Consider the following 21,534-nt stretch of genomic DNA (forward strand, 5'->3'; position numbering starts at 1 on the left):
CCGCCCCCACCCAAGGCCGGGCCCAGCCAGAGGAGGGGCAGGGCAGGGCAGGAGGTTTCTGGATGTTTGTTGGTTTTTGTTTTGTTTTGTTTATTGTGGTAAAATACAAAATCTACCGTCTTACAGTGAGGTGGTGTTCAGTACCTTCACCACGCCGTGCAGCCATCCCATCTGATTCCAGAACATTCTCATCACCCAGAAGGCAGCCCTGTCCCCATTACGTCACCTAGTCACCCCCAGGTCCCCCTCCCCAGTCCCGGCACCCACGAATCCTCTCCCTGATTCTGTGGATTGGTCTGTCCTGGACATTTCATAGAAGTGGGATCACAGTGTGCCCTTCTGTGTCTGGTGTCTCTCACTGAGCGTGACGTCCTCAAGGTGCATCCGCACTGTGGCCTGGGTCAGAGCTTCGCACTTCCTTGTGGCTGAGTCTCGTTCCAGCGCGTGGGTGCGTGGGTGGCCGCGCCGTGCTGATCCCCCCACCCTCACTGGGTGTTCGGTGTTCTCCGCCTCGGGCTGTCACAAATCGTGCTGCTGTGAGGCACCGCGTGCAGGTCTCATCCTGGGTGTATTTTACAAACGGACTGGATGTGAGTGGGTGAGGAGTGAGGAGCTGGGGTGACAGGTGCCTGCGACCCCGGCCAGGCACTGCCTCCTGCGATCGAAGGTGCAGGGGGAGACAGAAGCCCCTCAAGGGAGTGTGGAGATGGAGAAGCCAGACCCCAGGTGGGGGGTGCGTAGAGCTGGGGGCTCAGGGCCACGGACTCCACCTGGCAGTGGCCCTGGCCTTGCCCACCCACACTGTGTCACCCCCAGTTGTTAAATACTCAGAACGACTCTCCAGCCCTCCCTTCCAGGCCACCTCACCCCACAGCTGGGAGGAGGGAGTGGTCAGCGTGGTTGCCGAGACACTGGGTGGCCTTTATGCTGTCAACGGTGGCCTCAGAGGCCTTCTGGCAGGAGCCCGGGGGATCCAGGCAGACATGCAAACCCTCAGGCAAGAGGCTGCACGGCCCTGTATCCCCTCGGGGACCCTCGAGGCCAGCTTCCCAGCACCGCTGTACAGGTGAGCCCCTCTCTACAGGTGAGCCCCTCCCAGCCCCTCCCTCCCTCCCTCCCTGGGTGTCAGGTTACATGGTGTTTGGTTTGGGGTCTTGCACGTGTCACTCGTTATTCCTAAAAGGCTCATGTGTGTGACATCCCCTCCAGCTCTTCCTGTTCCCCTCCGGCCAGTGGCCGCTCACTGTGGGGGCCACAGACCTGGAGACAGGCCGAGAACAAATGTGTCTGTGGCCGTTTCCAAGGACTGCAAACGCACTGGGAGCTTCAGCCACAGAAATGTCCGCCCTCTGAAATCCAGGCGTGTGCGGGGCTGGGCCCTTCTGTGGCTGAGTCTGTCCCACACCTCTTGCAGCCCGTGGTGGTTCTGGGCAACCCCAGGCACTCCTTGGCCCCCGGTCTCTGCTTGTGTCTTCACCTGGCCTTCCTGTCTGCATCCAAGTTTCCCTCTCCTTATAAGGGTGCCAGGCACTGGATTCGGGGCCATCCTAACACGGGGTGACCTCATCTTAGCTGCATCTGCTAAAACCATTTCCAAACAAGGCCATGTCCTGAGGCTCTGGGCAGATGTGATTTTGGGGGTATACCAGTCACCCCAATACAGTGTCTATTATCAATTGTTTAAACAATTATGGAATACTATGCAGCCATGAAAAAGAAGAGTGAAAGCCCTTTGCTCCATTTCCAAGGAAAGAAATTAAACCAAGATGGTGGCTGGGCATGGTGGCCCACACCTGTAATCCCAGCACTTTGGAAGGCTAAGACAGGAGGATCACTTGAGCCCAGGAGTTCAAGACCAGCCTGAGCAACATAGTGAGACCCATCTCTTTTCTTTTTTTTTTTTTTGAGACAGTCTCACACTGTTGCCCAGGCTAGGGTGCAGTGGCGCAATCTCGGCTCACTGCAACTTCTGCCTCCCAGGTTCTAGGATTCTTCCATCTCAAGCCTTCTGTGTAGCTAGGACTACAGGTTTGTGCCACATGCCCAGCTAATTTTTGTTTTTTGTTTTTTTTTTTTTTTTGGACAGGGTCTTGCTCTTGTCGCAAGACTGGAGTGCAATGGTGCAATCTTGGCTCACTGCAACCTCCAACTCCCTGGTTCGAGTGATTCTCCTGCCTCAGCCTCCCAAGTAGCTGGGATTACAGGCATGCGCCACCATGCCCAGCTAATTTTTTAGTAGAGACGGGGTTTCACCATGTTGGCCTGGATGGTCTCGATCTCCTGACCTCATGATCTGCCCTCCTTGGCCTCCCAAAGTGCTGGGATTACAGGCGTGAGGCACCGCGCCTAGCTGTGAGACCCCATCTCTACAAAAAATTAAAAAATCAGCCAGGCAGCCAGGCGCGGTGGCTCACGCCTGTAATTCCAGCACTTTCGGAGGCCGAGGCAGGCGGATCACCTGAAGTCAGGAGTTCGAGACCAGCCTGACCAACATGGTGAAACCCTGTCTCTACTAAAAATACAAAATTAGCCGGGCATGGTGGCTCATGCCTGTAATCCTAGCTACTCGGGAGGCTGAGGCAGGAGAATCACTTGAACCTCGGAGGCAGAGGTTGCAGTGAGCTGAGATCGCACCATTGCACTCCAGCCTGGACAACAAGAGCAAAACTCCGTCTCAAAAAAAAAAAAAAAAAAATCCAGGTGCAGTGGCTCACGCCTGTAATCCCCACATTTTGGGAGGCCGAGGCGGGTGGATCACGAGGTCAGGAGTTCAAGACCAACCTGGCCAAGGTAGTGAAACCCCCGTCTGTACTAAAAATACAAAAATTAGCTGGCTGTGGTGGCGGGCGCCTGCAATCCCAGCTACTCGGGAGGCTGAGGCAGGAGAATCGCTTGAACCTGGGAGGCGGAGGTTGTAGTGAGCTGAGATCAGGCCACTGCACTCCAGCCTGGGCGACAGAGCAAGACTCTGTCTCAAAAAAAAAAAAAAAATCAACCAGGCATGGCGGCACGTGCCTGTAATGCCAGCTACTTGGGAGGCTGAGGTGGGAGGATCGCTTGAGCCTAGAAGGTCAAGGCTGCAGTGAGCCGAAATCGTGCCACTGCATTCCAGCCTAGGTGACAAAGCAAGACTCTGTCTCAAAAGTCTCTCTGTCGCCCAGGCTGGAGTGCAGTGGAATGATCTCGGCTCACTGCAACCTCTGCCTCCTGGGTTCTAGCGATTCTCCTGCCTCAGCCTCCTGAGTAGCTGGGATTACAGGCGCCCACCACCACGGCCGGCTAATTTTTGTATTTTTAGTAGAGACAGTGTTTCACCATGTTGGCCAGGCTGGTCTCAAACTCCTGACCTCATGATCCGCCTGCCTCGGCCTCCCACAGTGCTGGGATTACAGGCATGAGCCACTGCACCCAGTGCAAGACCCTATTTCTATTTTTTAAAAAAACGGAGATGCAGTGAATGGGCTCCCGCAAGTGTGTAATAACGGGGGTGGGTGCATGTACCACCTGCTCCTGGGAGGAAACACCAGAAAGTAGTGAGTGGCAGGTGGGTACGGGGCCGACAGCAGGGGTGAGGGGCTCATTTCTCATTGAATATTATTCTGTGCTGTTTTAATTGCTTTTTGTTTGTGTTGAGACAGAGTCTCACTCTCTCACCCAGGCTGGAGTGCAGTGACGCAATCTCGGCTCACTGCAACCTCCGCCTCCCGGGTTCAAGCTAATTCTCCTGCCTCTGCTTCCCAAGTAGCTGGGACCACAGGTGTCCATCACCACACCTAATTTTTGTATTTTTAGTAGAGACGGGGTTTCACCATGTTGGTCAGGCTGGTCTCGAACTCCTGACCTCAGGTGATCTACCCGCCTTGGCCTCCCAAAGTGCTGGGATTACAGGCATGAGCCACCGCGCCCAGACAATTTTGTGCTGTTTTAATTGTGTTTTAAAAGCTACATGTGTCTTGCAATTCATTTCAAAAGGGTGAGGTTCTCCAGATCTTGAAATTGCCTTTCTAGTGGAAAAGCCGAGTCTATGTGGGGTCCCGCAAACAGGCTCTGTAACTGACCAGGCTACTCCCATGTTCTGTGGGCACCTGGGAGTCTAGTCAGGATTTAAGCCGAGTTCCTGCCATGAGAGCTGGAACCGGGCTTTCCGTGCAGGGCAGATGAGATTGTTTTGAACCCTGCCAGACTGTCCTGGGGCCAGCAACCTTGTTCTCTGGGATGACTTCCTTGGGACATATTCCCAAGAACAAGGTCAAAGCATAAAACATATTTGAGTCTCTTGTCTTTTTGTTTTTGAGACAGAGTCTCACTCTGTTGCCCAGGCTGGAGTGCAATGGCACGATCTCAGCTTACTGCAAACTCCACTTCCCGGGTTCAAGCAATTCTCCTGCCTCAGCCTCCTGAGTAGCTGGGATTACAGGTGCCCCCCGCCCCCATACCATGCCTGGCTAATTTTCGTATTTTTAGTAGAGATGGGGTTTCACCATGCTGGCCAGGCTGGTCTCGAACTCCTGACCTCAAGTGATGCACCTGCCTCAGCCTCCCAAAGTGCTGGGTTTACAAGCGTGAGCCACACACCTGGCCTAGTGGGTCCCCCAGTCTTCCCTGGGCCATGGCTTAGTGCCAGCCCCAGACCACTTCTTCCTGGTGCACCTCCAGGCCAGGGGGGCTTCCCAGAGGAAGGGACTCGTGGGTCTTGGAGGCTGGACAAGGACTGTAGGAACCCAGGAGTAGCCAGGGCCCTCGTCCTCTCCCTTCCCTCTTCTTCAGGCAAGAAAAGCTGAGAACAGAAAGGTTTAGTGCTGACTTGGGTGCTTGGGGTGCGATGTCTGGGGAGAGGGGGAGTCAGCCTCTCTCCTCAAGCACCCGCTCTGGGGTGAGGGGTACAGGGCTGAAGGACAGACTCCAAGTGGCGAGGGAGGGAGGCCCCACGCTGTGGGCCAGGCCTCTACATCATCCACCCTGGCAGACGTCGCAAAGGGGTCAAAGCACTCGCTGTAGACATGGGCTCAGTCTCTGCCCCCTGCCAACCCTCAGCGATGACTACCTGTCCCTGGAGGGTCCCCGCTGGCCACCAGCCATCAGGCAGGCCACACGCTGGAAGTACACGCCCATGGGACGGGACACAGCCGGCCAGCTGTGGTACACAGGCCTGACCAATTCGGACGCCTGGGAAGCCTGGTACAGCCTGCCACGGGCCCCGGCCAGCCCCTTCCACGAGGCCTACAACCGTTGGCACAGCTGCTACCAACACCGTGAGTGCAGCATGCCATCGGGTGAGTGCCCCCCCGCCCTGGGCACCGGGCCTGCCGGAGGGGGACAGGAATGACCGCCAGCCCCCGCCCCACTGCAGCCTACACCCAGCACCTGCGGGAGACCGCCTGGCACGACCCCATCGTCCCTGCCCAGTACCAGGCTCCCAGCACCCAGTGGGGGAGTGCGCTGTGGAAAGACAGGCCAATCCGGGGCAAGGAATACGGTGAGGCTAGGTGCAGGGTGGGTCCCTGGGAGGCCAGGGGGACAAGGCCACCTAGGCCAGGGTGAAACTGCCCGGGGAGGTCCAGGAGCCCCTTGCTGGCCAACGGCGAGGAGGTGGGGGGCACATGGTGACCCGAGTCCCACCTACAGTGATCAACAGGAACCGGTACAGGGTGGAGCCACTGTGGAGGTCATCAGACTACGTGCCCTCCCTGTCGGCACCCCAGCGCCCGCCCGGCACCGCCCAGAACTACCGGGAGTGGGTCCTGGAACCATACTGCCCCTCCACCTGCCAGCGGTCCCCGCCTTCCCTCACACCCACTCCCCAATAAATGCATGCTGCCAGGATGCACCCACTGTCTCTGCACCCAGATGAGGGGGCACTAACCTAGTCCCAGGGGACCAGAGGCTTGGGACAGAGGCAGACACTGGGCTCGCCGGCCGCCCACAACCAGGGCAGGGCTGAGATGCCCGAGCTACCTCTGCCCAGAGCCCCCCGCCCCAGGCAGACAGGAGCCAGGCTGCCGTCATCTCTTTATTTGCTGCCAGCAGGGTCCACCAAGCCTGCCAGGCAGCCCTGCTGCCCACCACGGCGGGGTCCAGGCCCAGCCCACCACCCCGTGGCTGAGTCTCCTCCAGGCTCCAGCCGTCCTGAGGGGACCCTGGCAGTGTCTGGAGACCCCCAGGCCAGAGGTGAGGGGTGAACTGGACTGAGCTCAGGGTTAGGGTTCCCCCAGACCCTTCTGGGATTCCTACTTCCTGCCGAGAGGGGCACCCCAAATCCTCCAGAGGGCTGGGATGGATTAGAGTTGAGAATGGGGCACCCTCAAAACTCAGTGGGTCCTTGCAAGTCCCTGGCGGGCATCCCTGCTGCCCTCACCCGACCCCACCCCCGGGAGCTGGGTGAAGATGGAGGGTGGGGGTCCAGAGAAGAGTGAGGGGCAGTGGGGGGCTTCTCCCCAAGGCCCTGGGGGGCATCCTCGTGCGTCCCCACAGTTCCCTTGCACAGGTGCAGGAGGCTGTCAGGAGTCAGGGCCGGGCGTCACGGTCCCCTGCAAGGGAGGGGTGGAAATGGCATTAGAGAGGGTGGGTCAGTGTCTGGGGAGGGAGGGGTGGGCCGGGACTCACAGCGTCGCAGGCGGATCGGCCACAGCAGGAGGCTACAGAGACACAGGGCAGCGGCCACGCCCACGCCGCCCGTCACGGCCACCATCGCCCAGTGGTAGAAGCTCACGCAGGCCCTGCAGCAGAGCTCTGAGCTGTGGGAGGAGGCGGGGGATGAGTAGGCACCGCGGGGACCGCCCACCCAAGCTGAACCTGTGCCTCCCCTCACACCCGACAGCGGCTCCATCCTGTCCAAGCCAGGAGCTGGGGTCCCTGCAACTCCCTCCCTCCTGTCCCACACCCAACAGCTCGGCCAGTCCTGTTGGCCCTGCCTTCAGCATCCATGCCAAATCCACCATGTCTCCCCTTCCCTGTCTCCTCATGGTCCAGCCCCAGCATGGCCCGCCTGCACCCGCCCCATCCCCTCCGCCCTGGTCCCAGGCTCCAACCACTCCCCTACCAGCTGTCCTCCCGGCAGCAACCACCAGAGGGCGTCTGTGAGCGCCTGGGTTAGGGCCTGTCCCTCTTCTGCCCACAGCTCTCCATGGCTCCCACTGTCCTCAGGGTCAAATCCCCTAAGTCATCCCCATGGTCCACCAGGCCGTGCACGACCTGCCCCGTCCCCTCCCTGCCCTCCCCTCCTCCCTCTACTCCAGCCACACGGGCCTCCTCCCTGTTCTTCCAACACAACATACCAGGTGTGGTCCTGCCCCAGGGCTTTGGCACTACTTGTCCCTCCCCATTGGCCTGGAATGCTCTGACATCCTGCAGGTGTCAGGGCCACGTCACCTCCTCCAAGAAGCCCTCCCTGGCTTCCTGCCCTTGCTGTCCAGGTTTCTCTGAGCGTTCACCTTTACACAGCACCCACACCGGTCCCAACCACATGTTCACCTCTGTAACTATTAACATGGCTGGCTCTGCCCCAGGCCCAGACCGGCTATGGTTTCCAGGCCCTGGGCCTCTACAGGCGTGAATGCTGTGATGCCGTGGTCTAGAACCATCCGTGTCTGAACCCTGAGTTCTGTGGGTCTGGGTTACACGGACTCGGGGCTCCCTTCCAGCTGGGCCCACCCCCGATATATTTCTGTACGGTGTCTTCAGCACTGCACACATGGACCCAACGTTTGTTGAGTGAATAAATGAAGTGCTCAGTGGAAGAAAGGAAAGGTCTCCCCTGCCTATGACTCCCATTGGGGCAGGTGTCTTTGGTCCACAGCTGGATGCCCAGACCCAGAAGACTGCTGGACACACAGCAGGCGCTTAATACCCTCTTTCTTACTGAACAAAAGAATGAATGAACAAACAGCAGCACTCACGGGCAAGGGTGCAGGCTCTGGATGGCCATGACTGCCAGCCCATTGGCCACCTTATCCGAGAAGCTCATGGAGCCGTACACGAACGCTCCGCTGTTCTGTGGAGACACAGGCGAGGTGGTCAGCATGCACCCCGAGATCTAGGACCCGGCCTCCCCCACCCCAGCCTGGCTACCAGCCCTACCGTGTGGGGACCGATGAGGTCGGCCGTCATGGCCAGCGAGGTGACGAGGATGGTGGCACAGCCAGCACCCAGTAGCACAGCTGCTGCGTACACGGCCACACCCAGTCCCTCCGCCAGCGCCACCCAGGCGGCAAAGGCCAGGATCACCAGGAGGCCTGAGAAGTAGGTCATCTGCAGGGACAGCCCTGGGGTCAGGCCCACACCACTGGGTGCCCCCAAGCCTGGCGCTTCAATCCGCCACCCCAACCCCAGCAAACAAGGCATGAGCTGGATGGTCCCTAAGGAGCCCTGGCTCTGGCCCTGGACAACACCGAGGCTCTGCAGATCCGCCAGGCCAGAGCTGTGCTTTCTGTCCACGCCGTAGCGGCTGGAGACGTGTGGCTATTCTGCCTGAGCGCAGGTCAGTTACAATGAAAGCAAACGACGGACTCGGCTCAGTCCCCACGACCACATTTCAAGCCCTCAGTAGCTGCATAGGGTGGACAGAAAGCGCCAGAGATCGTGGCTGCGAGCGTATAAACTCGAGACACACAGAAGCCAGGATCCTAGAATTCCTTGTTCCCAGATCTGGGGCTTTTTTTTTTTTTTTTTTTTTTTCTTTTTTCTGGAGACAAGAGTCTCGCTGTGTCGCCCAGGCTGGAGTGCAGTGGCGTGATCTCGGCTCACTGCAAGCTCTGCCTCCCGGGTTCACGCCATTCTCCTGCCTCAGCCTCCCGAATAGCTGGGACTAGAGGCGCCCACCACCACGCCCGGCTAATTTTGTTTTTGTATCTTTAGTAGAGACGGGGTTTCACCATGTTAGCCAGGATGGTCTCGATCTCCTGACCTCGTGATCCGCCCGCCTCGGCCTCCCAAGGTGCTGGGATTACAGGTGTGAGCCACTGCGCCCGGCCTAGATCTGGGGCTTCTACAAGGCGGGAACTCGGAGGCCTGAGAGCATCCGAGGCTGGAACCCGGAGCGGGTGGGATCTCGGCTGCAGGGCACCCCATCCTCCGCCCCAGCTATCCCCGGTCCCCGCCCACTCACGTTCCTCCCAATGCACTTGTTGATGGGCTTCATGAGGAAGGAGGAGAAGAAGCCGCTGAGGTACATCACCAGGGGAATGGTCGCGATGAACTTCTGCGGAGGCAGAGCCAGGCACGCCGTGTCAGTCATGGCTCGCCAGGCTGGGGCCGTCCCATCCCAGCGTCCCCGCCCCAATCTGCTCACCTTGGGCAGGTGGAGCGAGTAGGTGAGGTACATGGCCATGTAGGTCTGGGACAGGTTCACGATGAGCCTGGTGGTCATGTACAGCATGCCGACCTGTGGGCAGACCGACAGAGGGACTGGCAGGGGTCAGGAGGGCCTTCTCCACTCCCACCAGCAGGGGGCACCAGGGCCAGGGTGGGCACCCTGCAGCTGGCATTTGATCCATCGGTAGTGACTGCCCAGTGGGGTGGGCCAGGGAGAGGAGAGCAGCACTTGATGGGTGATGTTTGCCCTGGGTGTGGGCTGCACCAGGGGCCACGTGTGCTCTGTGTCTGGACGCAGCTGCCCCACAGAGCAAAGGCCCTGTGGGTGGGAGAGAAGGCCCACGCCAGCCCCACCGCCCCCAGCACGCACCTGGTAGAAAGCTGGCTCCCGGAGCCAGTGCTTCCAGAGCAGCAGGGGCTGGGCGGTGGCAGGGGCCAACAGGGGGGTGTGCTCGCCTGGCTCCTCCACACGTGGCCGGCGCCTCTCCCGGGTGCCCAGGTGGAACAGCAGTGAGAACACGGCGCCGACACCCACCACCAGCAGGGACAGGTTCTGGGGATGCGGCAGAAGCAGTCAGTGGCGGCGGGCCCAGCCCCCGCCCCTGGCTCGAGGACTTCATGCGACCCACCCGGACTCCAGCTCACCTGGAACACGGGCACGTCTTGGCCCCCCAGCTGGTCGCTGATGCTGATGTCTTGGGTGGGCTCCGCCCGCGACGAGCCCTGCAGGTGCAGCAGGAGCCAGGCGGCGCCGTAGACGGTGATGTTGGCCACCACGGTGAACGCATACCTGGCGGGCAGGCGGGCAGGGACTCAACAAGATGCCAGGAACCTGGGCCACTTCCTCCCCACGTGGCTACGCCGTCAGAGAGGCCTGGGGAACCCCTGACTGACAGGTGATTCCAACCACTGCCACACTGGGTGGCCTCCAGGAAGCCCGTGCTGGCCTCAGTTTCCCCAGCCTGCACATTATCTAACGCGGGACAGCTGTGACCGCAGCTCCACCCTTCGTGCTCAGGACCAGGGTGCAGTGACTCGGCCAAGCGGAGTCCAGGCTACAACCCAAAAGTCTGAGAACCCAGAGACTCAGAAGCCAGAATTCGAGAATCATTCTTCCCCAGATGCTGGGCGGCTAAAAGGCGAGGGCTCCCTGGTCTAGAAGCATCCAGGCCAGCCCCTGCCCACAGCCCGGCCAGGCACAGAGCCCCCCAGGGGGGCCTCAGAATCCTACCATGAATCAATCTCTCTTTCTGAAAGCGGGAACCATGCCACCTCCAGAGGTCACGTGAGCACAGCAGGAGGTCAGCTGGCAAAGCAATGACACGTAGGAAGTGCCTGGGGTCTGGCCCCGGTCAGATGGGGCCCTCAGGGGCCCTGGGCATTGGGCAACCTGTGTCGTTAGCGCCTGCACCTCTGTCTCATGGCCATAATGGGGAACTCAAATCTGGGGGTGGGGAGGAGCTGGTGATACACAGGCAGATGTGGAGACAGCAGACTCCCCCGACACGAAGGCGCTGTGCGGACCCTGGCTTTGGGCACCAGCTGGGGCCTAGTCCTCCTCTGGAATATGTGGGAGAGAAGAGTTCCCACCTCCCAGCTCACAGGGAGGATTAAAGAAGCTGAGATTCATGTTAAGGGCCTATAACTATGCCAGGCACACAGCAGGTGCTCAATGCATCATCCTCATAACCAGAAGAACCTCTTCCAGCGCCTCTAGCAAGTTAGTGGATAAGCCGGGCACCCGCTGTACCCAGGTGTAATAGAAAGAATTCTAAGGCAGCCCCAGAGAGGCCTGCCCGTCCCATCCCCTCCCCGTGGCGGCAGCACCTGTAAGTCCACCATGGATGTTACTCCCAGGATGTAGCCAGGGCTAAGTGGCATTCTATAGCAGAGGGAAAGGGACTTCGCAGTGTGTTATAACCAAGGGCCTTGGTCAGCTCGGGTGTGTCCACAGGGAGATTACTGGCCAGACGCGGTGGCTCACGCCTGTAATCTCAGCACTTTGGGAGGCTGAGGCAGGCAGATCACTGAGGTCAGGAGTTCGAGACCAGCCTGGCCAAGACGGTGAAATCCCATCTCTACTAAAAGTACAAAAAAATTAGCCGGGGGTGGTGGCGGGGGCCTGCAGTCCCAGCTACTCGGGAGGCTGAGGCAGGAGAACCGCTTGAACTCAGGAGGCAGAGGTTGCAGTGAGCCGAGATGGCGCCACTGCACTCCAGCCTGGGTGACAGAGTGAGACTCTTGTCTCAAAAAAAAAAAAAAAAAAAAAAAAAGCCAGGCACAGTGGCTCACACCTGTAATCCCAGCACTTTGGGAGGCCAAGGCGGGCAGATCACCTGAGGTCAGGCGTTCAAGACCAGCCTGGCCAACATGGTACATGGTGAAACCCCGTGTCTACTAAAAATACAAAAAAAAAATTAGCCGAGATCGTGCCACTGCACTCCAGCCTGGCTGACAGAGCGAGATGCTGTGTCAAGGGAGACTACTGTGTGTGAGCCCGGCCAAGTCAGGCGATCCTTTGGGAGAGAGGGCTTAGGGCTTCCTGGGGTCAGAGATTCTCCCTGCTGGCCTCAGAAGCAGCCGCCACCATGATCTCCACAGGTGCAAGACTACAACTTCTGCCACCAACCACGTGAGCATAGAGGAGGGACTGCCCCAAGCCTTCCATAAGACGCTAGCCCTGGGCAACCGCTTGAATGCAGGCTCGAGACAGACCCTGAAGCCCAACAGCCCTCTCCCCCCAGCTCAGCCATGCTGGACTCCTGACCCCCAGAAACTGTGAGAGGAGAAATGTGTGATGGCTGAGTGTGGTGGCTCACGCCTGTAATCCCAGCACTTTGGTAGGCCAAGGCAGGAGGATCGCTTGAGCCCAAGAGTTCCAGACCAGCCTGGGCAATATAGTGAGACCCCATCTCTACAAAAACTTTTTTTTTTTTTTTTTTGAGACGGAATCTCGCTCTGTCACCCAGGCTGGAGTGCAGTGGCACTATCTCGGCTCACTGCAAGCTCCACCTCCTGGGTTCATGCCATTCTCCTGCCTCAGCCTCCCGAGTAGCTGGGACTACAGGCGCCCGCCACCACGCCCGGCTAATTTTTTGTATTTTTAGTAGAGACGGGGTTTCACGTGTTAGCGAGGATGGTCTTGATCTCCTGACCTCGTGATCCGCCCGCCTCAGCCTCCCAAAGTGCTGGGATTACAGGCATGAGCCACCGCGCCCGGCCTACAAAAACTTTAAAAAATAGTTGGGTGTAATGACATACTCCTGTAGTCCCAGCTACTCAGGAGGCTGAGGCAAGAGGATCACTTGAGCCCAGGAGGTCGAGGCTGCAGTCAGCCAAGATCACACCACTGCACTCCAGCCTGGGCAACAGAGTGAGACCCCCTTTCAAAAAAATAAACATAAAAGACTGCCTGGTCTCGAGCTGCCGAGTCTGTGGCCGCTCATTATGCAGTGCCACTGACTGATACACGGAGCCGGGGCCCACCCTGCTCGTGGGGGAGGGTGCCCAGGCTCCCACCTGAGTGCCGTGAGCTCCACCTTCTCATGGTCGTTGGTGACGAGCTCCGGGATGAGGCTGAGGTGGGAGATCTGTGTGGAGGCCCAGCCAAACTGGAAGATCACGATGAACGGGCCGTAGTAGAGGAGGGCAGCCCACTCGGGTGTGGCCGCCCCACAGCCCAGGCAGGGGCTGAAGATGAAGGGGAAGGACAGCAGGACGCAGACGGTGCCTGTGGATGGGCGGGGTGGTCAGTCACAGGGCCGTCCCGCACCAGCCAGGGCTCCCGGGGTGAGGACATGGAGGGAGGAGAGAGGGAAACTGAGGCGCAGATGGAGACACCCCCCGCATGCACACAGTCACGCAGGAGCGAGGGTCTGCAGCCGGGGTCCCCCAGGCTTATGGCCCCTGGTGACAAAAGGGGAATCTGACACCAGGTGCCTGGGCTCAGCCTGCAAGTCAGAAGAAGCCAGGCACAGGGGGTCCCCCGGAAACCTGCCCCCCACAGGTGCCCCGGTTACAGCCGCAGCCTCCCCAGCTCCTCCCCCTTGGCCACTATCAAGCCTCCCACAGGGCCTCGGGGAGCGGGAGGCCCAGGTGGGCCTGGGCTGGACCCTTCCCTCCTTAAGCTCCGCCGTCCTCATCAGCTCCTAAGGTGACCACTCCCTGGAATGCTGGGGCGTCCTGGCCTCCAGGGACAGTCAGGAAATAGCACCCACCCCCACCTGAGATCTGCGGTGGCAAGCCCTGGCTCTTCGCATCCTCAGAAGAAAACCCCTAAGATACCCTGGAACAAATGTAAGATCCTCCCCGCAGCCCACGGAGCCCTTTGCAACCTGCCCTGTCCTCTTTGTGCCCTGCCCTGCCCTTCCCTCTCTCCCCCTTCTCTCTCTCCTCCAGCCATGCAGGTCTCCTCACTGCAGGACCTCTTCAACATGCCAGGCGGTCCTGCCCCCGGGCCTTTGCATGGGCGTGCCTCTGCCTAGAGCTCTCTTTCTCTCTCACATCTTAGCAAGACCGGCTCCTTTTCACCTCTGGGCTCAACGGGAATGTCACCTCCTCAAACACCTCTCTCCTGGCCCCTGCTGCCCCTACCTCACCCTTCGGAGCACCCGGGAATTCTCTGTCTGCCTGCCGGCTTCCTGCCGGCTTTCCTCTGCAGACAGCAGCCTCCAAGGGGCCTGGGGAGACCCAGCATGGAACTCGGGCATTTCAATATCTATATATATATATTTTTTTTTTTTTTTTTAGACAGAGTCTTGCTCTGTCGCCCAGGCTGGAGTGCAGTGGCGAGATCTCAGCTCGCTGCAACCTCCGCCCCCTGGATTCAAGCCATTCTCCTGCCTCAGCCTCCCGAGTAGCTGGGACTACAGGCCCGTGCCACCACGCCCAGCTACTTTTTGTATTTTTAGTAGAGACAGGGTTTCACCATGTTGGCCAGGCTGGTCTCCAATGCCTGACCTCAGGTGATCCACCCGCCTCGGCCTCTCAAAGTGCTGGGATTACAGGCGTGAGCCACGGCGCCCGGCCTTTTTTTTTTTTTTTTTTTTTTGAGACAGAGTCTCGCTCTGTTGCCCAGGCTGGAGTGCAGTGGTGCGATCTCAGCTCATTGCAGCCTCTGCCTCCCGGGTTTAAGCCATTCTCCCACCTCAGCCTCCCGTGTAGCTGGGATTACAGGTACCTGCCGCCACATCCCACCACATCCAGCTAATGTTTGTATTTTTGTTAGGGATGGGGTTTCACCACGTTGGCCAGGCTGAACTCGAACTCCTAGCCTCAAGTGATCTTCCTGCCTCAGCCTCCCAAAGTGCTGGGATTACAGGCTTGAGCCACCATACCGGCTGTTACTTCAGTATCTTCTGAGTGAGTAACAATAGTGGCCCTGACACAGCCTGGAAGCGTGGGTGTCATTATCCTTATTTTCCAGATGGGAAAATTGAGGCCCCTAGAGTGAGTCGGAGCCAGGCTCCTTCCCTGCAGCCCTGCACTCCTCTCCTCCCAGCCTGGGGCACCTGGAAGGGCCCCTGTACCAAGCCTGGTGGCTGGACCTCCTTCCTCCCTCCGGAGATGACCTCATCCCCAGACCCTGGGCCCGCCCCCAGAGAACTGGAATTGGGAAGTGAAACCAAAACCAGCCTCTCCTGCTGGTTTCCCTGGAACTAGGGCCTGGGAGGGTTTGCGCAGATTCCTGGGGTCCTCGGGGAGGCCATCCAGGGGCAGAGCATGAACTGTGGACTCCAGTGAGAAGGTCCCTTCCTGGCTGGACTCCCTGTTCCTGCTGGCCAGTCTGGGTTAACCATTGTTGGGGCCAGGCTGCCTGGCCGGGGGACCTCGGGCAAGTGACTGTGCCTCTCTAGGCCTCAGTTTTCAGAAAACAGGGATAGTGGCCAGGAGTGGTGGATCATGTAATCCCAGCACTTTGGGAGGCTGAGGTGGGAGGACTGCTTGAACCCAGGAGGTCGAGGCTGCAGTGAGTCGTGATCCTGCCACTGCGCTCCAGCCTGGGCGACAGAGCGAGACCCTGTCAAGAAAAAAAAAAAAAAAAAAAGGCCGGGCGCGGTGGCTCACGCCTGTAATCCCAGCAGTTTGGGAGACCGAGGCGGGCGGATCATGAGGTCAGGAGATCGAGACCATCCTGGCTAACATGGTGAAACCCCATCTCTACTAAAAATGCAAAAAAAATTAGCCGGGCGTGGCGGCGGGCGCCTGTAGTCCCAGCTACTCGAGAGTCTGAGGCAGGAGAATGGTGTGAATCCGGGAGGCAGAGCTTGCAGTGAGACTCCATCTCTCAAAAAAAAAAAAAAAAAAAAAAGAAAAGAAATGAAACAGAGAAAGAAAGGAAAAGAAAAGAAGAAGCTGGGTGCGGTGGCTCATGCTTGTAATCCCAGCACTTCGGGAGGCTGCAGCGGATGGATCACCTGAGGTCAGGAGTTCGAGACCAGCCTGACCAACATGGTGAAACCCTGTCTCTACAATACAAAAATTAGCCGGGCGTGGTGGCACGAGCTTGTAGTCCCAGCTACTCGGGAGGCTGAGGCAGGAGAATCACTTAAACCCAGGAGGTTGAGGTTGCAGTGAGCTGAGATCACGCCACTGCCTTCCAGCCCAGGTGACAAAGCAAGACTCCGTCTCGAAAATAAAAAATAAAAATAAATAAAAAATAAAAAAAAGAAGAGAAAGAAGGGTAGTGAAAGTTCCTGCCCATGGCCAGGCGCGGTTGCTCACACCTGTAATCCCAGCACTGTGGGAGGCTGAGACAGGCAGATCACTTGAGGTCAGGAGTTCAAGCCCAGCCTGGACAATATGGTGAAACCTCGTCTCTACTAAAAATTTAAAAATTAGCCGGCTTTGGTGGCACGTGCCTGTAACCCCAGCTACTCAGGAGGCTGAGGCACGAGAATCCTTTGAACTCGGGAGGCGAAGGTTGCAGTGAGCCGAGATCCCGCTACTGCACTCCAGCCTGAGCGACAGAGTGAGACTCTGTCTCAACAGCAACAAAAAAAAAAAAAAAAAAAAAAGAAAGAAAGAAAGTTCCTGCCTCACAGGCTGCTGTGAGGATAGAGTTCACGTGTGGCACCAGCAAAAGCTCCGTCTATTCTGAACCACTTCCTGCTTCTGTAGCTTCAAAGTGAGGACTGTTCCTACCTTTTCCACAGCTGTTTCTGCTACTTGGAATGCGCCCCTCCACACACTCCTACCCATCCTTCAAAACCTCAAAGTTAATGTCCTTCCTTCTGAAGCCCATTTGTGCCATCTGCCCACTCACAGGAGTGTTTGTGTCTGATTCTGAGGGTCGTCCCAGGACTTGTTAAAGGGCAAAGTGAGTCCTTAGCCACCAGCCCCAGACTTGGGGGTGAAATACAGAAGTGGGTGCCATTGCCAGGGTGACCTTCACTCAAGTCACCTGCTCAGGCATCAAGAGCGGCTGCCTGGGCTTCTGCTCCCAACAGACCCTCCTGACCCTCCAGGCCCACCCAGGTGGCCCCCAACTCTCAGCTCCCAGGGCAGGTGCCCTCCGCGAGGCAGGGAAGAGGGGTGACAGTGGACGCCTTGGTGTCCGGTTGGACCACCCGGTTCCCTGAGGCCTGCTTTGGAAAAACATAAAACCTTCGGTTGCTGTTTCTGTTTGTTTTCTTGTTTTGGTTTGTTGTTGTTGTTTTTTGTTTTTTTAGACAGACTCTCGCTGTGTCTGGAGTGCAGTGGCGCGATCTCGGCTGACTACAGCCTCTGCCTCCCAGGTTCAAACGATTCTCCCACCTCAGCCTCCTAAGTAGCTGGGATTACAGGTGTGCGCCACCACGCTCGGCTAATTTTTGTACTTTAGTAGAGACGGGGTTTTGCCATGTTGGCCAGGTTGGTCTCAAACTCCTGACCTCAGGTGAGGAGGCCTTCCAAAGTGCTGGGATGACAGGGGTGAGCCACCGTGCCCGGCCCGCCCAGAAATTATCTTATGCGACTGTCAAAGAGCTTATCCAACTATTATGATCAAAGAGGCATTTGGGGCCCTGGGCTCCACTCAGCAACCAATCCCAACGTAACCAAAAAAGGAAGGGACAGCCAGTCCCCTCCCTGTCTGCCGCCGCCTCAGGTACCCCAGGAATAGCCCAGACATAGGAAACATGAAACTCCAGTCCCCAAGCTGTGCCTGCTGCGGAGCCTGCCACCCTCAGACCACTGGAGATCCACTGCCTCTTGCAAAAAATGTCATCACCCAGATCCTGGGTCCAACCACCCATCCCAGTCATTGTTCCCAAGGGTGAGGAGGCACCCGCCTGCCCCTCCTGCCACCTGGAATTCCAAGAACTTGAGCAGGATTCCTGGCCCTGCCTGCTGAAATGCCGCATGTGTCCCAAATGCCAGGACGCAGCCGGCACTTCTGTGAGGGCAAGAAGAGCAGGGAAGGAGGCCGGCTAATCTTCAGGCCCAGGATCAGGGAGGGGAGAGGAGGGCCGCTGGGAGGCAGCCCTGCAGTCTTATCGATGGGCACTGGGGCAGGGTGACCCAGCCCATGACGCCAGCCTCCTGCCCTCCCAACAGCCCTCTCTAATCAGGGCACCTCCCCCAGACCTAGGGGGTCCCTGACCCTGGCCAGACAGACAGAGGCAATGCAAGAACAGGGCAGAGACCCCTGACCCTCCAGTCCCACCCAGGAGGCTCCCAACTCTCAACTCCCGGAGCAGCACCCTCAACCTGGCCAACGCGCCAGGTTGCCCTGGCAGAACACACAGAGAGAGAGGAGGCTCTAGGGGGCCTGACTGTCCCTCAGCCATAGCTGTCCCAGTTGGTCACCCTAATAGACGAGCTCAGGCTAGACTGACAGAGGAGGCACTGAGCAGTCACCACCAACCCTCCAGAGAGTTCAGGGTGGCCCGGGGGGTCACAACGGCATTGCCACTAGAAAGTCATGTAGTCAGATGGTGAGGGCCCTGCAGGTCAGACAGCAGCTCTGAGGCAGACAGACAGGGGAGGCTGGACCAAGGGACAGACAGAGGGGATACGGGGCAGTTAAACAGACAGATGGGGGAGGCTCATGGCTCAGGCAGATAGAGAAGCCCTGCACAGTTGGACAGATGGGGGAGGCACTGCACAGTCAGATGGGGGAGGCACAGCACAGTCAGACAGATGGGGGAGGCACAGCACAGTCAGACGGGGGAGGCTCAGGCCGTGGGGCAGAAAGATAGACGGGGGATGCTGGATGGTGGGATAGGCAGGGGAGGCTCAGGAGTGACACCACAGAGGGGCCACTGGGTAGTCAGACAGACGGGGGAGGCTCAGGCCACGGAACAGCCAGAGGGGTGAAGACTCAGCTCATGGGGCAGACAAACAGGGGAGACTTAGGTCCCAGGCGGGCAGAGAGAGGGGGCTGGGTGGTGGGACTGATGGAGGAAGCTCAGGCCATGGGCACAAACAGACAGACAGGGGAGGTTCAGGCCAGGGGACAGACAGAGGGGTGAAAACTCAGCTCATGTGGCAGACAGATACATAGGGGATGTTAAGGCCGTGGACAGACAGTGCAGGGAAGCTCGGGCCACGGGACAGACAGACCGAGGGGAGACTCCGATCCTGGGGCAGGCAGACGGCGGGTGGTGGGTCAGAGGGAGGAGGCGCCCGGGTCGCGGAGTCTCGGAGGGGCTGCCCGACAGGTGGCGGGGCCGGGACGCTTACCGACCAGGTGCCAGGCCTTGCGCGGGCCGTAGCGGGCGCAGCAGCTGGCGGCGCGGTCGGCCTCGTAGCCCACGAGCGGTGTGCACAGCCCGTCGGCCACCTGGCCCAGCAGCAGCAGCAGCCCCGCGCCGCGGGAGCTGTAGGCGCGCACGGAGTGCAGGTAGAGCAGCAGGTAGGTGAACCACATGGACGCGCACAGGTCGTTGAGGAAGTGGCCCACGGCGTAGCTCAGCCGCGCCACCAGGGACAGCGGCCGCGGGGACGGCACCGCTCCGGCCGCTGGGGGTCCCGGGCCCATCGCGGCGCCGGGCACGCGCCCCCCACTCCCGGGCTCCGCGGAGGGTACCCTGGCCAGGCCTTCTGGGGTGCCGTGGGGGCAGGCGCCGGGGACCCCCACCACGCGCCGGGCACCCCGCGTCCCGCTCTCTTACGGCCGCGCCCTCACCCACGTCCGCAGCGTCCGCCCCACGCTCGACTGTGCAGCCGCCGGGCCCCAGAGCCGGGCGACTGCGCCGGGCGGGGCGGGGCGGGGAGGTTCCGGTGCCTGAGCCAATCGGAGCCGCGCCCCGGGGAACCACAGCCAATCGCCAAGGAGAGAGGAGAGGGGCGTGGCCGCAGGGCTCGTTCCGCCTCTACGACGGGCGCCCGCGCGGTCCTAACGCCCGCCGGGTATGAGGGCGACCCCCGACCGCCCCGCAGGAGTGGCCGGCACCCCCATAGACTGGGGAAGGAAATGGACCAGAGGGCACCGCCGGCTCCCACCCACACCCGGCCTCCAGGCCCGCGCCACCCCAGTCCACCCGGAGCTGGACAGCCCACTGCGGGCCGGGGTGGAGCGGGTGGGACGGGCTCTGGATTTGGGGTTGGGGGGAGGTCTGAGCCCGAGCTGGCCTCGGGGTCCGCTGACTTCCCGGCCTAGAGAGACGCGATCGGGCGCGGAGAGGACGCAACAACACTAATTAATTGGTTACTAACGGTAATGATGGGGGTAATCAACATAATAGTACCAGCTGGCCTTTAACGAGCGTTGCCTGCAAAGAGCCCCACGTGGTGGAGCAAATTTCACTCCCATTTTACAGGCGAGGAACAGAGTTGCCCGAGGCGCGCAGTGAGTCAGGCGCCTGTGACTCCCAGGCCTGTGCGCGCGACCCTCCCCGTCCAACCAACGTCCTCCCACAAACGGGTCACCGGACTGAGGGTTTCAAGTTCCTCCAGGGGGTGTGTGCGGTTCCCCCTAACTCAGGCCCTACTCCTTCCAGCAGCATTTTCTCTTCTTTCCTCTTTTTATTTATTTTAGAAACAGGGTCTTGAGACGGGCGCGGTGACTCATGCCTGTAATCCCAGCACTTTGGGAGGCGAGGCGGGCGGATCACCTGAGGTCAGGAGTTTGAGACCAGCCTGGCCAACATGGTGAAACCCGTCTCTATTAAAAATACAAAAATTAGCCGGGCGTGGTGACAGGTGCCTGTAATCCCAGCTACTTTGGAGGCTGAGGCAGGAGAATCGCTTGACCCAGGAGGCAGAGGTTGCAGTGAGCCAAGACCGCGCCATTGCACTCCAGCCTGGATAACAAGAGTGAAACGCCGCCTCAAAAAAAAAAAAAAAAAAGAAAGAAAGAAAGAAACGGTCTTGCTCTGTGGCCCAGGCTGCAGTGCATTGGTGCAATCATGGCTCACTACAGCCTCAATCTTCAGGGCTCAAGTAATCCTCCTGTCTCAGCCTCCCAGGTAGCTGGGACTACAGGCACGCATCACCACATGTGGCTAACTTTTGTATTTTTAATTTTGGAGAGACAAGGTCTCACTATGATGCTTAGGTTGAACTCAAACTCCTGGTCTCAAGCAAGCCTCCCACCCTGGCCTCCAGAAGCTCTGGGATTACAAACATGAGCCTCTGCATCGGGCGGGTCTCCAGCAGTTTTATTTCTTTCTCTCTCTCTCTGTCTCTCTTTCTTTTTGAGATGGAGTCTCCCTCTGTCACCCAGGCTGGAGTACTGTGTTGCGATCTCAGCTCACTGCAGCCTCCGTCTCCCGAGTTCCAGCAATTCTCCTGCCTCAGCCTCCCGAGTAGCTGGGACTACGAGCACCCACCACCACGCCCAGCTAATTTTTGTATTTTTAGTAGAGATGGGGTTTCCCCATATTGGCCAGGCTGGTCTCAAACTCCTGAACTGAAGTGACCCACCCGCCTTGGCCTCCCAAAGTGTTGGGATTACAGTCATGAGCCACCGCGCCCAGCCTACAGCAGTATATTTGGCCTTGCAGTCTGCAGTGAGGTATGATTGCACCACTGCAGTCCAACCTGGGCAACAGCAAGACCCCAGCTCTAAAACAAAACAAAACAAAACAAAACAATACAAAAGGTCCTTGCAGTCTGGAAGGAGAATCGTTGGATCCAGACTTGGTTCCACTGATTCTCTGCTGCTCCACTTGGGACAAGTCTTTTTTTTTTTTTTTTTTTTTTGAAACAGAGTCTGGCTCTGTCGCCCAGGCTGGAGTGCAATGGCACGATCTCAGAACACTGCAACCTCCGCCTCCTGGGTTCAAGAGATTCTCCTTCCTC

At 58.8% G+C, this 21,534-nt stretch overlaps 2 protein-coding genes across 3 annotated transcripts; one reads left to right on the forward strand and one right to left on the reverse strand.

Annotated features, from left to right (window-relative positions):
• Positions 1-258: 258 nt before the first annotated feature.
• Positions 259-5,820, forward strand: TEKTIP1 (tektin bundle interacting protein 1). 2 transcript variants are annotated; one of them, XM_055371289.2, is made up of 4 exons: positions 259-1,066; positions 5,035-5,273; positions 5,351-5,476; positions 5,626-5,820. In XM_055371289.2, exons 1-4 carry the CDS (start codon positions 984-986, stop codon positions 5,805-5,807), a joined length of 630 nt encoding a protein of 209 aa, XP_055227264.1. In that variant the 5' UTR covers positions 259-983; the 3' UTR covers positions 5,808-5,820. The 2 variants fall into 2 exon arrangements, with proteins under 2 accessions (XP_055227264.1, XP_055227263.1); XM_055371288.2 differs by lacking the exon at positions 259-1,066 and having other exon boundaries at positions 4,823-5,273.
• MFSD12 (major facilitator superfamily domain containing 12) lies at positions 1,887-19,475 on the reverse strand. The gene is made up of 10 exons (XM_055371269.2): positions 18,973-19,475; positions 12,829-13,039; positions 9,955-10,099; positions 9,680-9,862; positions 9,287-9,379; positions 9,104-9,196; positions 8,077-8,247; positions 7,896-7,990; positions 6,604-6,734; positions 1,887-6,527 (listed from the first exon to the last, which is right to left on the reverse strand). Exons 1-10 carry the CDS (start codon positions 19,268-19,270, stop codon positions 6,505-6,507), a joined length of 1,443 nt encoding a protein of 480 aa, XP_055227244.1. The 5' UTR covers positions 19,271-19,475; the 3' UTR covers positions 1,887-6,504.
• Positions 19,476-21,534: the final 2,059 nt, after the last annotated feature.

The sequence above is a fragment of the Gorilla gorilla genome, chromosome 20, assembly GCF_029281585.2.
Source record: "Gorilla gorilla gorilla isolate KB3781 chromosome 20, NHGRI_mGorGor1-v2.1_pri, whole genome shotgun sequence".
NCBI lineage: Eukaryota > Metazoa > Chordata > Mammalia > Primates > Hominidae > Gorilla > Gorilla gorilla.

Coding starts and splice junctions, on each gene's coding strand:
- TEKTIP1 (XM_055371288.2), top strand. CDS start 4,823: ATGTCTGGGGAGAGGGGGAGTCAGCCTCTCTCCTCAAGCACCCGCTCT. Junction 5,274..5,350: donor TGAGTGCAGCATGCCATCGG/GTGAGTGCCCCC, acceptor GCCCCACTGCAG/CCTACACCCAGCACCTGCGG. Junction 5,477..5,625: donor AATCCGGGGCAAGGAATACG/GTGAGGCTAGGT, acceptor TCCCACCTACAG/TGATCAACAGGAACCGGTAC.
- MFSD12 (XM_055371269.2), bottom strand. CDS start 19,270: ATGGGCCCGGGACCCCCAGCGGCCGGAGCGGTGCCGTCCCCGCGGCCG. Junction 7,991..8,076: donor ACCTCATCGGTCCCCACACG/GTAGGGCTGGTA, acceptor GTGTCTCCACAG/AACAGCGGAGCGTTCGTGTA. Junction 6,528..6,603: donor GCCGATCCGCCTGCGACGCT/GTGAGTCCCGGC, acceptor CCTCCCTTGCAG/GGGACCGTGACGCCCGGCCC.